This window comes from Geotrypetes seraphini, chromosome 15, assembly GCF_902459505.1.
Source record: "Geotrypetes seraphini chromosome 15, aGeoSer1.1, whole genome shotgun sequence".
Taxonomy (NCBI): domain Eukaryota; kingdom Metazoa; phylum Chordata; class Amphibia; order Gymnophiona; family Dermophiidae; genus Geotrypetes; species Geotrypetes seraphini.
The window spans coordinates 21,608,463-21,623,584 of NC_047098.1; the positions used below are offsets into that span (position 1 = coordinate 21,608,463).

The 15,122-nt window shown below is 42.9% G+C and overlaps 1 protein-coding gene across 1 annotated transcript in view; it reads right to left on the reverse strand.

Moving 5' to 3' along the window:
* The window catches only part of PUSL1 (pseudouridine synthase like 1), an 82,167-nt gene that overhangs the window by 61,251 nt on the left and 5,794 nt on the right, over window positions 1-15,122 (reverse strand). The window contains exon 2 of the mRNA XM_033921293.1: window positions 12,206-12,263. Within this exon, the coding sequence (XP_033777184.1) occupies window positions 12,206-12,263 (58 nt within the window). The remainder of the gene's footprint in view (window positions 1-12,205; window positions 12,264-15,122) is intronic.

Genomic DNA, 15,122 nt, shown 5'->3' on the forward strand with positions numbered 1-15,122 from the left:
CCAGTCATCCAGGAACACTGACACCTAATGGCCAGATTCAGAGCCTGTGACTGCAGAGTTCTGCTCGGAACCCTGCTGTATATCCTCCAATTGAGAACTGTCAATGGGGTGATGATGCTAAGGTGGAGCAGGCTTATAAAACAGAGGGAAAGGGGAAAGCTCCACTTGTGAACAGGGCTGTGGAGTCGGTAGATAAATGTTCCGACTCCAACTCCTCAGTTTTTTGTACTTCTGACTCTGACTCCAGGTACCCGAAATTTCCTCCGACTCCTCGACTCTGATTCCACAGCACTGGTTAATTTTCAGATCGTTAAAATGGAATGTCAAGTTGAGAGAAATGAGCATTTTCGACACCACCTTCTTTTTGCTTTTAATCAAGGTTCTAAGGCCGCAGAAGCTGCTCGCAACATTTGTGCTGTGTATATAGTGGGTGCTATAGCTGAAAGAATCGCTCGTGATTGGTATGCCAAGTTCAAAAATGGAGTCGGTAGATAAATGTTCCGACTCCGACTCCTCAGTTTTTTGTACTTCTGACTCCGACTCTGACTCCAGGTACCCGAAATTTCCTCCGACTCCGACTCCTCGACTCCGACTCCACAGCCCTGCTTGTGAACAGAGGCTCAGTCAATGGAAAAAGAAAATGGAGCAGGAGGAAACTGCTAGGTCCAAAAACAATGCAAGTGAGGTGAGCTGCATCAATTATCCTGAGAATATCTTAGTTCCTCACCCATGCTGAAGTGACCTATGAAGAAACAATTTAATAAAAAAACAGGGTGCAGAAGCAGAACACAGTACTAAGCAGTGTTTCAACAAGAGTAAAGCATCGGCACAAAAATACAGAAAGCAGAGCTGAAATTAAGACCAGCAAAGGGAGGAATAAAATGTATGTACTGTATTTTGATTTTTAGTACTCAAGCATTTTTCCCTATCTGTCCTGGCGGGCTCACACTCTATCTAATGTAGATTGGGCAACGGGGGATTAAGTGACTTGCCCAGAGTGAGATTTGAACCCACCACCTCAGGCTGTGGCTCCAACCCCTGCGCCACACAAGCAGCTTGTGAGCAGAGTTACTGCAGATCCACCTGAAAGGCCGAAGTGAGGGTGCTGCCGTTAGAAAATCTCACTGCCCCCTTCAATTTCCTCACTGACCCTGCGGGAAGAGCCCTTCTGCCTGCTTCAGTTCCCCTCCCTTCCCCCACCCATGTGGGGCTATTACACTGCACAGAAAAATATATTCAATCCATCAAAAATTCTCGCTATACTATTTTTGTTTCCCCCACCCCCACGCCCCCCCTCAAATCAAGGTGACCATCTTCCATTAGTTGAATCAGTCATCGGTGAAAATCAGCAGAATTATCTGAAAGCACATTTCCAACTGCGCCACTGGGGCTCAGTGAGCCACACATTGCTGGTCTCCTTGGATGTAGCTGTCTCTTATCTCTTTCCCGGTTATTACACACACAAAAGGAATTCCAGCACAGAATTCTACTCCACACACAATAAATTAATGTGGATGTTGTGGAACGATTCCCAACTCTGCTTCTCACAGAAAGTCCCTTTCAGATTCATCACTTCAGTGCTGACTAACCACTGACAAAAGGGAGCTGGCTCTGGGTTCGGTGTGGGAGTTGGAAGGTCTTGTAATATCTCTTGGCATTTCGTCACATGCCACAGTCTTACTGTGCCTCCTACCATTATGTAACCAAGGGCCCAGGGTGCCACGTGCCTTATACCCAGGTGTCTGATAAAACAAAAAGGTGTAAGAAAGGAGCCCAGTTCTTCCAGGCTCCAAACGTTTTCCATTAGTGAGCCGCAGAATGTGGTTCTAATCAACAGTGTCCGGCTCAGGGCTGCCTCGCTTCAAATCCCACATGAAAGTGCTGCAGACTTTCAACTGTCATCCAGCCACACATCTGCGATAGATCAAAACTTGAACACCACAAAAAGGATGGCAACAAATAAGCTTATTTAACGGTTTTTAAAACATTCCCCATTAGCTTGTGAAAAGAATGTTGTGAGTTCGTACACCCCCCACTCCCACTCATCCCCAAACAAAGCCATGATAGTGCTAATGGCAGGGCAAGAAGCCTTGACCTGGGTTCCACTCGCTCTAGGAAACATAGACCTAGGAATATAGTCTAAGTCAGGGGTAGGCAATTCCGGTCCTCGAGAGCCGGAGCCAGGTCAGGTTTTCAGGATCTCCACCATGAATATGTATGAGATGGATTTGCATGCCCTGCCTCCTTGAGATGCAAATCTATCTCATGCATATTTATTGTGGATATCCTGAAATCCTGACCTGGTTCCGGCTCTCCAGAACTGGAATTGCCTACCCCTGGTCTACGTTGCCCTGCTCTTGAGGAGCAGTTAGGCTAGGCTTGAGGGCTTTAAGAATGAATTCTGGGCCTATCCCAGCAATATTTATAAGCATTCTCTTCCTTCTCATTCAAAACATACTGGTTGAGTATCCAATACAGCATAGAGGATTCTCCTATCACACACTACATCAGTGGTCTCAAACTCGCAGCCCGCCAGGTACTATTTTGAGGCCCTCGGTATCAGACAGCATTATGGGGTAAAGATCTGGAACAATTACTTATGCTCACTAATACTTATGGGGAATTTAGGAGACACCTAAAAACATATCTGTTCCTGAAGTATTTAGGTAACTGATCTGTACAATCTTATTCCACCATAACCAATTTCTAGAGATGTTAATCACTAGCTTTTAACTTTGTTAACTCTACTCAATTTGTAACACCTTTTAATCATTGTAATCCGCATAGAACTTCACAGTCCTGCGGTATATAAACTGTTTAAAGATTCTTTATGGGAAAATTAGTGCCTTAAGTGTCCGGCGGTCGCTGCAACCTCACGCAAGCACTATCCTGCGTCTGTAAGCGATTGTGAGGCGGAGTCCAATCGTGTGCAGAAGCAGGAAAGTGCTTGCGTGAGGTTACAGCAGTGACACGGTCAACGTTCTAGAATGTAAGGTAACCAATGGAGGCAGTGCAGCTTGTGCATGTGTCCGGTGCTGGAGGAGGTGAAAGCTGAAGGCAGTTTCGGACGCGACCACCGGACACTTGAGGCACAAGTCTTCCATAAAGAATCATTCTTTATAATAGCGAGGGCCTCAAAATAGTTGGCCCAAAATCTTGTCTCTTGCAGTTGATACTTTGATAGTCCATGTGATAAATTATATATTGGGCAGACTAAGGACTCCTTTTACTAAGCTGTGATAGAGGTTTTAGCGCGCAGAATTCCCACGTGCGCTAGACGCTAACGCCAGCATTGCGCTGGCATTAGCTTTTCCACGTAGCATGGGGGTTTGTAAGAACATAAGAACTGCCATCTCCGGATCAGACCCATGGTCCATCAAGTCCGGCGATCCGCACACGCGGAGGCCCAGTCAGGTATACACCTGATGTAGTTTTAGTCACCCATATCCCTCTATGCCTCTCATAAGGAGATGTGCATCTAATTTGCCTTTGAATCCCAGCACAGTGGATTCCTTGATAACCTCCTTTGGGAGAGCATTCCAGGCGTCTACCACTCGCTGCGTAAAACAGAACTTCCTGACATTTGTCCTGGACTTGTCCCCCCTTAGCTTCAAACCATGTCCTCTTGTCCGTGTCGCGTTGGACAATGTAAATAATTTATTTTCCTGCTCTATTTTATCGATGCCTTTCAGCATTTTGAACGTCTCGATCATGTCCCCTCGCAGCCTTCTCTTCTCAAGGGAGAACAGTCCTAGTTTCTTGAGTCGTTCCTCATATTCCAAGTTCTCCATACCTCTTATTAACTTCGTTGCTCGTCTCTGCACCCTCTCTAACAGTTTTATATCCTTCTTTAGGTTGTGCGCACTAATATTCTGCACACGCTAAAAATGCTAGCGCACTAGTAAAAGGAGCCCTAGACGTAGTGTTAAACTTAGAATAGCTGAACCCCAGCTGCAAATGAACTGGAAAAAAAGAAGCTTCACTAGTAGTTCACGGGCAACAAATGAACCATCAATTGAAGGATTAGCAATTTTTTGTTATTAAGCAATTTTGCCTGAATCAAGGGGCCGAGATTTCTCAACTTCTAACATATCATGAACGGCGCTTAATTCAGGCCTGGGAAACTGTGAACCCCCAAGGGACTGAATAAGGAAATCAAGTGGATCACATTATAATTTACTACGACGGGAACTCCCTACAGCCATTTCCTCGTGGCGATCTGCACGGGGCAGGAGCGTAGGAAGATCGCTCCTGCCCCGAAAGCCCGCTACACCACCAAGTAAGGCCGGGAAGGCGGCAGGGAGGTAAAAATTATGGGTTTTTTTATTTTCCCCCTCCCCAGAAACCGCGAATGGGGAGGGGGAAGTGTAGAAGCATCAGATGTCTCCAATATATTGGTGACGTCCAATGGGGTCTCACGTAGATTTTCATTTTCAAATTGTTGCAGGTCTGTTCTCTGCGGTAGATATAATATGCTCTTGCAAGAGGAGGTAGAGATTGATTCGGTATGTTCAAAATTTCCTTAAAATATCTTTTTATCATATCTGTTGGAGTAACCACAGGTATCTTAGGAAAATTTAATATGCACAAGTTTTTAGCCATGCTCATATTTAAATACAACGATACTTTGACAAAAGATGAACAGAAGCAATTTGTTCTTTGGCTAGTGGCCAGCCACCGAAAGACGTTTCCTTCTGCATCAATGGTAGCTCTTATGTCATAGACCGTTGATTATTTGTCATATACACAAGAATTACAATATACTGTTAAGCTAAGCGGTAGTTAAAAAAAAAAAAAAAAAAGTGGGGTGACCCCTAAACGTTTTTTTAAAGTAAAATTTTGTTTTTTTACATTTTATATAAAGGAATAAAATTAGCCTTGTGGACAAATGAAATGTGTTACTTTGGGGGGGGGGGGGACCACCCTACTGCTCAGTGTGACTTTAGAGGTTGAATTTCCTATCTACTGTCTGATCCGCCAGGCGGAGATAGCATAGGCAGACACCTTGCTCATGACTCTGATGTCGTCATAGAGAGCAGTGGTTCCCAACCCTGTCCTGGAGGACAACCAGGCCTATCGGGTTTTCAGGCTAGCCCTAATGAACATGCAAGAGAGAGATTTGCATATAATGGAAGTGACAGGCATGCAAATCTCCTTCATGCATATTCATTAGGGCTAGCCTGAAAACCCGATTGGCCTGGTGGTCCTCCAGGACAGAGTTGAGAACCACTGATCTAGAGCATCCACTATATAATACACCCCTGATAAGAGCCGTGGCCAATGCCTTAATCCCTAGGGCCAAAGCTTCAAATCATCTCTAGAGGACCACGTCCATTTTATGGTCCTGACTATTCCTTAACATCACACCTCCCTCACTGGGCAAGGAAGTTCATTTGGTGACCTGCACTACCAACGAATCCGCCTTCAGTGGAACAAACAGCTGCTGGAACTCTGGAGCCATAGAGTAAATCTTAATCATAGTCTCAGGTAACCCTCTGGCAACTCCCAGTGGTCTGTGACTAGCTTTGTGAAGTCAGGACATGAGAGCAAGAATGTGGTCAGAGTAACTGAGCCGCTCATAATTGAGCACTGTGATATGGGGACTGGTAGCATCTCCAGCTTCAATTCATACTGAACATCCTGGTCCAGCTCTGCACATTCTGAGGACTATTCTCCTTTGCCACCACCTCTGTCACACTTAACACAGACTTGTGAGGACCCCTGGCAGTTCAAATAGGCATTCCACATCAGGCTCACAAAATCTGGGGTGAAGCCTTGTAATGGGGGTCTTGAAGACCCCGGCAGGGATCCCCTGCATGTGTTCCTGGGCTCCAGTGACCACATGTCTGCACTTAAGTCAACATACCTTTGGAGGGCTCAGGAAAAGGTCTCTTCCCCTGGAGTTGAGCCTTCTGTCCCTAAGCCCTGGATGACTCAGAGGAGGCTGAACCCAAGGCTCCCATGGCATGCGGGACAGGAACACTCCTCAGCCATCCATCCAGCACAAACCTGGCATGATACGGGGTAGAAAGGCCTGAGGGGTCCATCCCTATTGATTTTAAACAAAATCCAGGAGTTTTGAGGCAGATGGAAGCTTTAGAAAAAAATATTGTTTAAAATTCAAGATGGTTACCGCCAGCACAATAGCAATAAAACAGCCCATTGAGGCTTCCCTGAGGTACAATAAAAGCAGGGAAAGAGGTCTTGGAGTTGGGGGGCCCTAGCTCTAGAAACTTTCTAATTTAATTTTTAGAGACCCCCCTCCAATTTTTCCCATAGGCTATAATAGCCTTACGCACTGTGCCATATGCTTGCCTGTTTCAGCGTAGGAATGCAGCTGGGATAAATGAAGAATTTTGCCTCACAGGTTTGCGTGATGAAGTTGATCTTTGGGCTGCCAGTCAGACCGATGTTGGACTGAGCCTCAACTCCTGGAAAACCTCACGCTGTGACAGGGGGAGGACCACACAGCTGGCCCACTATTAAGCCTGGCCAAGCTGGAACAGAGCCAAAGAGCCTATGCTCAAGCTCTTGATAAATCAGGGATGTAAGCAGTTAGGCAGGGGACTGTCCCTAAGCTCCAAAAATACAAAAGCAGGCTGGCTAGCTAGGTGTCCCCGAAAGCTGATCCTACGTCTTCTTCCAGGTTGAGAGGGTGTCAAGTCCCAGGATGTGCCAGGAAAGGATGTGTATGCGCCAATTACGTGTGGTGCAACATCCATTTTATAAGCATCAATGTCTTTAAAAAAAATAAAAAATCAACAGGTTCAATAGAGCTCAATCCCTCCAGCAGAGGAACTGCACAAAACGAGAAAACTTTCTCTAACATAGACATCCCCATGAGCAGGTATAAATACTGATGACTTCAGCAGATATAAATGTGCATTCCCTTTCTGAAATAAGAAATGCATGTGTAACTTTTTACCATACCTGGACCACGCCCCTCTGCCGTACACATGTATTTGAATTTTAGATGTATATATCCTGACTTTCTAAAATTGGGATTTAGATTTGTTAGCAAGAAATCCCTGAAAAAGTCCTTACACCACGAGTACCTTCCTTCCTCCCATCTTCTTCCTGAACCCCCCCCAATCAACCTGATCTACTCTTTACTCTCTCTGGAAATGACCAGAGATCTTCTTTTGTAACCCACCTTCTATAACTCTTTTGTAATCCGCCTTGAACTGCAAGGTAATGGCGGAATAGAAATCTCTAATGTAATATGTCTAAAAGTTGTTTTATGCATGTTCAAAGAGAGACTAGGGCTTCTAAAATAAGGATCTTATTTTGAGCTAAAACAGGAAAAACAAGCTGGCAACTCTGCAAAAGAGATGTAGTGGGCCCTGACGGTGGACTGATCCACGGCGGCTCTACTTTATGAGCTAATCAGACCATGCAGCTCCCATCTGCTTGAGGATACAAGGAGATTTACCCACTGCATTTTTCAGTCCAGAGAAAGAGCCCAAGAAAAATCGGCCGGAAATCAAACTGAAGAGAAATGCATAGAATTGTTATTGGAAGACTGCCTAAAAAAAAAAAATCCCCAGCACTGATCTGCCATGATATAAACAGCAGTCGCCAACCACATTCTGCTCAAGTTTATAAATCTGCTCGCTAGTCTTAACATCCTATTTATTGCATTTCTTTGTTTTATTTCTGGTTAAACAAATCACTCGGTTAATGTCTAAAATTCTTTGCAGCAGAGATGTTGCCAGAGTGGAAGAAGACACGAAGACAGAACAAGACGTCTCTCAATCATATACAACACATGAGTGTCATGGCGGGAATCTTTTGCTGCGGAGTAGGGGGTTCTCAACCTTGTCTGATTGCTCGGTTATCTACAATGAATAAAGCTCAAGAGAGATTTGCATGCAATGGGAGGGGGGGGGTCAACATGCAAACTTATCTCATGCATATTCATTGTGGATATCCTGAAAACCTGACTGGCTGGACAAGTCCCAAGGATTAGATTGAGAACCTCTGTTGTGGCCTGAAGAAAGACCACACCATTTTTAAATGTTCACTTTATTATGTATGGTGCCTTGTGAACTGCCCAGGTATTTAGGAAGTGTATAATTTTTTTTAATCAATCAATCAATTTAGAGATAAACTTTGTGCTGGATACACACTATTAAGCAGAGTCTATATATGGCACCCACATTTAGGTGCGCGCCCAAGACATGCACACAACTTAATTGGCTAATAAGCCATTAACAAACAATAATTGGATGGTAACCACCAATTAATGACATTAATTAGCACCAGTTGGGATTTGCACAAGCATCTATCTGTGTGCTATTTTACACTGCTGGGTGCCTAAATCTTAAGAAAACCAAAAAACTCTGTGGAGTGACGATGTTCCTAAGTGGACTTTATTTGAAAGAGTCAAAGTTCCAAAGTTACTCCAAAATCATCCACATAAAATAATTTCAGCAAACATAAAAATAGGTTATCCACAGAAAAGCCTTAAAGGACCTGGTCCACTAGGGATATAGGACCCAACACGGTCTGCGTTTCAACAAAAAGTCTTCTTCAGGGGTCCCTGGGGGTCCTATAAAGGTGAATACGTGGGAAACAATTGTGTGATGAGCCGGAAGTGAGACACTGCAAATGTCACTCCATAGAGCTTTTTTGGTTTTCTCTGGATTTTCTTCTCTGTAGATATCTTAGGGTCAATTCCTTTTGTTTTTTGCCTAAATCCTAAAGCATTCAACCCAAAGGGAGCCATGGAAGGAACAGGGGCGGGTCAGGAATGTTCCAGAAACTTCTGCCGTGGGCTTCTTGGGCCTGGGATTTACACCAGATTTCAGAAGGCATAAGGCTGGCAACTCAAGAGCTGGGCGCAGAAACCAGCACTGTTTCCTGAAGGGCACACGCCCTTTATAGAATAGCATTAGCGTCAATCTTTTCCGGTACCCATTTTTGAGCATATATACAGAATTCTCCCCTCTTCCCCACTGGCAAGAAGAGCCTTGCGGCCCATTTCTATCAGTCACTCCTTTACTTGTCTGGTGCTTCTGGCTTGTGCGAGGCACCACTTTCTATCAATGCCTCTGGTACGTTATTACATTACATTAGAGATTTCTATTCCGCCATTACCTTGCGGTTCAAGGCGGATTACAAAAGAGATTAAAAAACGGAGGGTTGCAATGGAAGAACATTTGTCCTTTCTAGAGAGGTAATGAGTAGGTTATGTAGTTTCTGTGTGGCGGGAAGAGGGAGGGGGGAAGGACGGTAAGTTTGAAGTTAGGGCTGTTTCAGGAATTTCTTGAAGAATGTAGTCTTTATTTCTTTTCTGAAGTTATGGCTGTTTCAGGAATTTATTGAAGAGTATAGTTTTTATTTCTTTTCTGAACGTTTTATAGTCTGGTGTCATTATCAGTAGATTGGAGATTTGGTTATCTAGTTTAGCTGCTTGAGTGGCCAGGAGGCCATCATATAGTTTTTTCCGTTTTACTTCTTTGATTGAGGGGTGTGTGAATGGGGTGTGTGTTTTTCTATGTTTGATTGAGGTGGTTTGGATGGGGTGGTTGTTCAGGTAGGTTGGGCTGTCTCCGTTTAAGGCTTTAAATAACATACAGTAGAATTTAAATAGTATTCTTTCTTGGATTGGTAGCCAATGTGAGTTGATGTATGCTTCTGTAATATGGTCGTGTTTTCTCAAAGAGAAGATGAGTCTCAGAGCTGTATTTTGGATTGTTTGTAGTTGTTTAGTCATTGTAGCAGGGCAGGGGAGGTAGAGGATGTTGCAGTAATCTAGTAGATTTAGGATTAGGGATTGTACTATAAGCTGGAATTGTGTTTTTTCGAAGAATTTCCTGACTTGGAAAACCTGATTTGGACTTAGAAAACCTAATTAACAAACTATTCCAGCTTTACCTGTACAGTTCAAGGTCAAATTACATTACAAGAGGTTGGGTCAGTTACCCAGGAAGTTACAATGGACAGTTTGAAATGGACATTCAATAGGGTTACTAGAACAGGTAGATCAGTACATAGTTACAAATAGAAGTAGGTTATCATTGGCTCTAAGTTTTGTCCCAGGAGTTGCATTAGACAGTTTAGAAACTTGCTTTTACAACTACCATTTCAGTTACTTCAGCGTTGGTTCCCTGTCTTGGTACAGAAATGCTTTTAAAAGGTTTTCTGAACCTGAGATATTGGTCACAAGATCATAGTGTAAGCGGTAGTTGGTTCCAGCATTTTGCTAATTGATATTGGATGGATAAGGTCATTTGCCTGGTAGACTTTATATTGGTGCATGCTGGGAATTTTATTTGCAAAGATTTCTGGCGGAATATCTGTTGGAGGCACCCTGGAGTAGGATGGCCAACTCTGTTAGGTAGTCAGGGCATTGACTGTCAGGATCATAAAGGCAGCGATCCCCAATTTAAATTTGATCCTTGCGGTTATGGGCAGTCAACGTAGTCTCATAAAGTAGGACTGTAGTTGTTCTGATTTCCATAGTCTGTTGCATTTTGAACTAGTTGTAGACATGATAGCATTGTTTTAGAGCAAAGAACCAGTGTTACACATTACGGTAGTCTAGTCAAGATAAGATTAGGGATGACACTAAAATTCAGAAAGCCTGTTTCAAAGTATTTTCTGATGGATCTTAGCTGTCTCATCACAAGGAAAGATTGTTTATAATTGAATGGGCAGACTGGATGGACCGTTCAGGACTATCTGCCGTCATTTACTATGATTGTATGTGGCTTTTCGTGGATAGGTGGTTATCAATTTTTACTCCTAAGATTCGGGATTGTAGTTCCAAATAGCATTTGAGTTATTCTGCAACATATCCCTCCATCATTCTGATGAACAGGGTATGGAAGCTACGGGCCGATAATTGGTCACATCAGAAGGGCTGAGTTTTGGGTTCTTGGGAATGGGTGTGAAGATAATTCCACCTCCTGAGTTGGTAAAAAGGCCAATTTTTAAGCGACAGTTGAGCCATTGGGTTATTTTTCCTATGGCTGTTGGGGTGGGTGCTAATCTCCCAAAACAAGAGGGAAGGATTCCAACCTTGGAAGAACAGAGGCATTCTGAATGGCCAAGTACATTTGGACAGGGTACATGCATGCAGCATACACAGCAGTACTGAATCAAAAAGTTTATATTAATAATAATTTTTATTCTTATATACCGCCAAATCTTCAGTTCAAGGTGGTTTACAATTAAACAACAACAACAAAAAAGCTAGACATACAGATATCAAATGTTTCTGAGAAAAATACAAATTACAATTGGATCAAAATATTTCTCAAAGGTGGTTCAAAGCGAGAAAAGATTGAGCATACAATAAATAGGAATCATAAGTATCAGATGTTTCATTAAAAAATAGAAAAATGCAATTAAGTCAAATATGTTTCAAACAAATAAGTTTTAAGAATTTTTCAAAATTGATAACAAGATTGAGTTTGGGAAATAAGAACATTCCAATATGAATTTATTGCACTGGCCTGAAATACCAAAGTTTTTCTTAAGAATATGTTATTATGAAATGCTTTTACTAATGGAAACATAAACCAGCAAGATCTTCATGTATTTTTATTTGAATTATAAAATTCAAAGTGGGAAGAGAGATAGGTTGGGATCAGTCCAAATAAGACTTTAAAACAAATACAACCAAATTTGAAGAGAATTCTGGCCTCAAATGGCTTTAATTCCAGTCTACATCTTCTGGCCATTTTTTACGAGAACTGGATGTTTGGAAGTTTTGTTTTTTCATTTGTTTCTAACATTTTATCATGACACCTGAAACCATGACAGTAGAAACGTACGACTATAAAACACATGTAAAGTGGGTTATAATTCTACCGAGCGGTTGCAGTAACATTAGACAAAGAACAGAGGCTTGGAATTCCAGTTATAGGTCCAATTTAAGATTAGCTTCCAGCTATTACAAACCAGAATCTTAGATAAATCCTCAGTCTAGGTAACCAATGAACTGTTGGAAGGGAAAATTAACAGAAAAATTGTAGAATCCTCATTCCATCAATTCAAATCTCTCTAGTTTTTGTAACTAGGATTTTCCAAGGTTTTTCCACAAATAAGAGGCCGACACATCACAGTCTATAGCAGAGCTGGTAGCCATTAATGAGATCCTCAACTATTCCAACAAGCATCAACATTACCGTCCTCTACTTTGTGTAGAGAGAAATCAGAAGACAATGAAGCCTCTCTGTGAGTTGTTAATGCTTACCTCTAAGTAATTCTGAACCCCGAGACATGACTCGTTAGGTCTTAGCCTTACAACACCCCTGGAAAAACAAGAGAGGAAAACACCGATATTTCAGATTGACTTTAGAAGGCACCATATCATTAAGGAGATGAAGCAGAAGGTTTAGGCCAGGGCTTCCTAGCTATGGCCTGGGGTACTCCATAGCCAGCTGGGTTTTTAGGATATCCACAATGAAAAATATAAACTCGTACCAGGGCACATTTCTGTGAAATTGAGGAGCTGCACTAAAGTATCACCAATAAGAGCTCTCCCCACTACTAATTTTTATTGAGGTAGCATTGCTCATAAGGTGTGTGTATCTATCAGGGGTGGGCAATCATGGTCCTTGAAAACCACAACCTAAAATCGGGTTTTCAAGATTTCCACAATTGTATGAAAATAGATCTCATGGTGGAAATCCTGAAAACCCAACTGGGCTATGGCCCTCGAAGATTGTGGTTGCCCACCCCTAGTACATAAATTGGACACCATAACACCAAAGCTTTAATTGCCCCTGATGCAGGCAGTTTGACATTAAAATATGTCAGGCTGAACGAAACACTGTTGAAAGAAGTTCGAACATACACATAGCCATTAAACCACCTTTTTGTACTTGCTTTCAATAAAGCTTTGTTTGAGCCAACTGGCTTCTCTGTCACTCTTCTTTGGCTTGTATCTATTATTGAAATTGGACATTGCCTCTCTTCCATTTCATTTATGCAGAAGCTCCAAGACACATTAGGAAACTACCACTTAGGCACTAAAAGTTAGCTGATAACACCAAAAGAGAAATGTTCTACAGACTTGAAAAGGCAGCCAATACTGTCCCTTGAGGACCACAAATTACTTCAGTTGTTGAGATAACCAACATATGCAAATTAGCACATTTTAACTTAAATTAGACCCACCCAACTCATGAATGCACAGGTGATTCTATGCTTCTCATTGATCAAAGTATCTTTTAGTCTACAGCAGGGGTAGGCAATTCCGGTCCTCGAGAGCCGAAGCCAGGCCAGGTTTTCAGGATACCCACAATGAATATGTATGAGATGGATTTGCATGCACTGCCTCCTTGAGATGCAAATCTATCTCATGCATATTTATTGTGGATATCCTGAAAACCTGACCTGGCTCTAGCTCTTGAAAACTGGAATTGCCTACCCTTGGTCTAGAGCAGGGGTGTCAAAGTCAGTCCTCGAGGGCTGCAACCCAGTCGGGTTTTCAGGATTTCCCCAATGACTATGCATTGAAAGCAGTGCATGCAAATAGATCTCATGCATAGTCATTGGGGAAATCCTGAAACCCCGACTGGATTGCGGCCCTCGAGGACTGACTATGACACCTGTGGTCTAGAGCAGTGGTTCCCAACCCTGTCCTGGAGGACCACCAGGCCAATCAGGTTTTCAGGGTAGCCCTAATGAATATACATGGAGCAGATGTGCATGCCTGTCAGTTCCATTATATGCAAATCTCTCTCTTGCATATTCATTAGGCCTAGCCTGAAAACCCAATTGGCCTGGTGGTCCTCCAGGACAGGGTTGGGAACCACTGGTCTATAGGGCACTCAAAGTAGACAAATCTAAAAATCACAAAACAAGGACAATCAAAATGCCGCAGCCAACATTTTCAGAGATACGAATATCAACATTTAGTCCTGAAAACCTGATTGGATTGTGACCCTTGTTGACCAGCGTTGGCTACCCCTACTATAAATAAAACATTTTAAATACAAAACCGCTGCCCCTTTCCATCAGCAGCGCTTGTCTTGAGCAGGATATCGACCACAGATCTCCTGCAAGTAAAGAAGCAGTGACTAAAGGAGTGACATGATTAACGGAAATGTTATCTGCATAATATTGGGTTTTATACTGTTTTGGGGGGTCTTTATGTTATACTTAAGTTTTGGGTTTTCTTTTGTAAACTGCTTAGGTATAAGCGGAATATAAGTTTTTAAAAATAAATAAAACTAACCCCCTTTCAAAACTGTAAGTGAGTTTTAGCACCGACCATAGTGGTAACAGCTCTCTGATGCTCATAAAATTTCTATGAGTATCGGAGCTGTTATCGCCATGGCTGGTGCTAAAAACTACACTAGTTTTATAAAAAGGGAGGGTGTTAAATTTTATAGGTGCTTGTTTATTATAGAACTTTTAATTTTGCACTAACATGAACACTACCACGTCACTAAACAGCTCTTAGTGTGCCCTTATATGGGGGTTTCCCACGTGCTAAGGCCATTTTTAGCAGGGCTGTAAAAACCCTGATTTTCTATTTATAGTCATGAGCTAATTTTATTTTTATTATTTATATAGCACTTATATCCTAAAGTGGTTTACATTCAGGTACTTTATCATATTTCCCTATCTGTCCTGGTGGGCTCAAACTCTGTCTAGGGTACCTAGGGCAATGAGGGGATTAAGGGCTAGATTCGCTAAGCAAACCGATCAGTTTGCGACCCGATTCACTAACCTGTGTCCCAATCATCCTCCGATCACGGCATTCAAATGATGGCAGGCAGCGATTCACTAACAAAAAACCTGCAAGACCAACTGGCCAATCATAAACAAGCGACTGCTGAGGACCAATCGCTCAGGTCCTTTCCGACTGCCCTGCCTTCTGCCGCCCTGCTCTCTGCCCTGTTTTTCTGCTCTCTGCCCCGATCTCCTGCCTGCCCCGCAGGGCAAGCCCGTGGTTTTAACCCGTGGGCTTTAAGCGGGTTAAAACCACGGGCTTGGGAAGAAAAAAAAAGAAAAAAAGAAATTTCCTGCTCTGCCGAGCACAGAGGGCTAGCGCATGCACAGACCATCTGCGCATGCTCAAGGATCGCTGTTCAGCGATCCAATTTCAGTCTGTTGGGGGGCGTGATTCCGATTGCCCTCATTTGCATGAGGGTGATCCG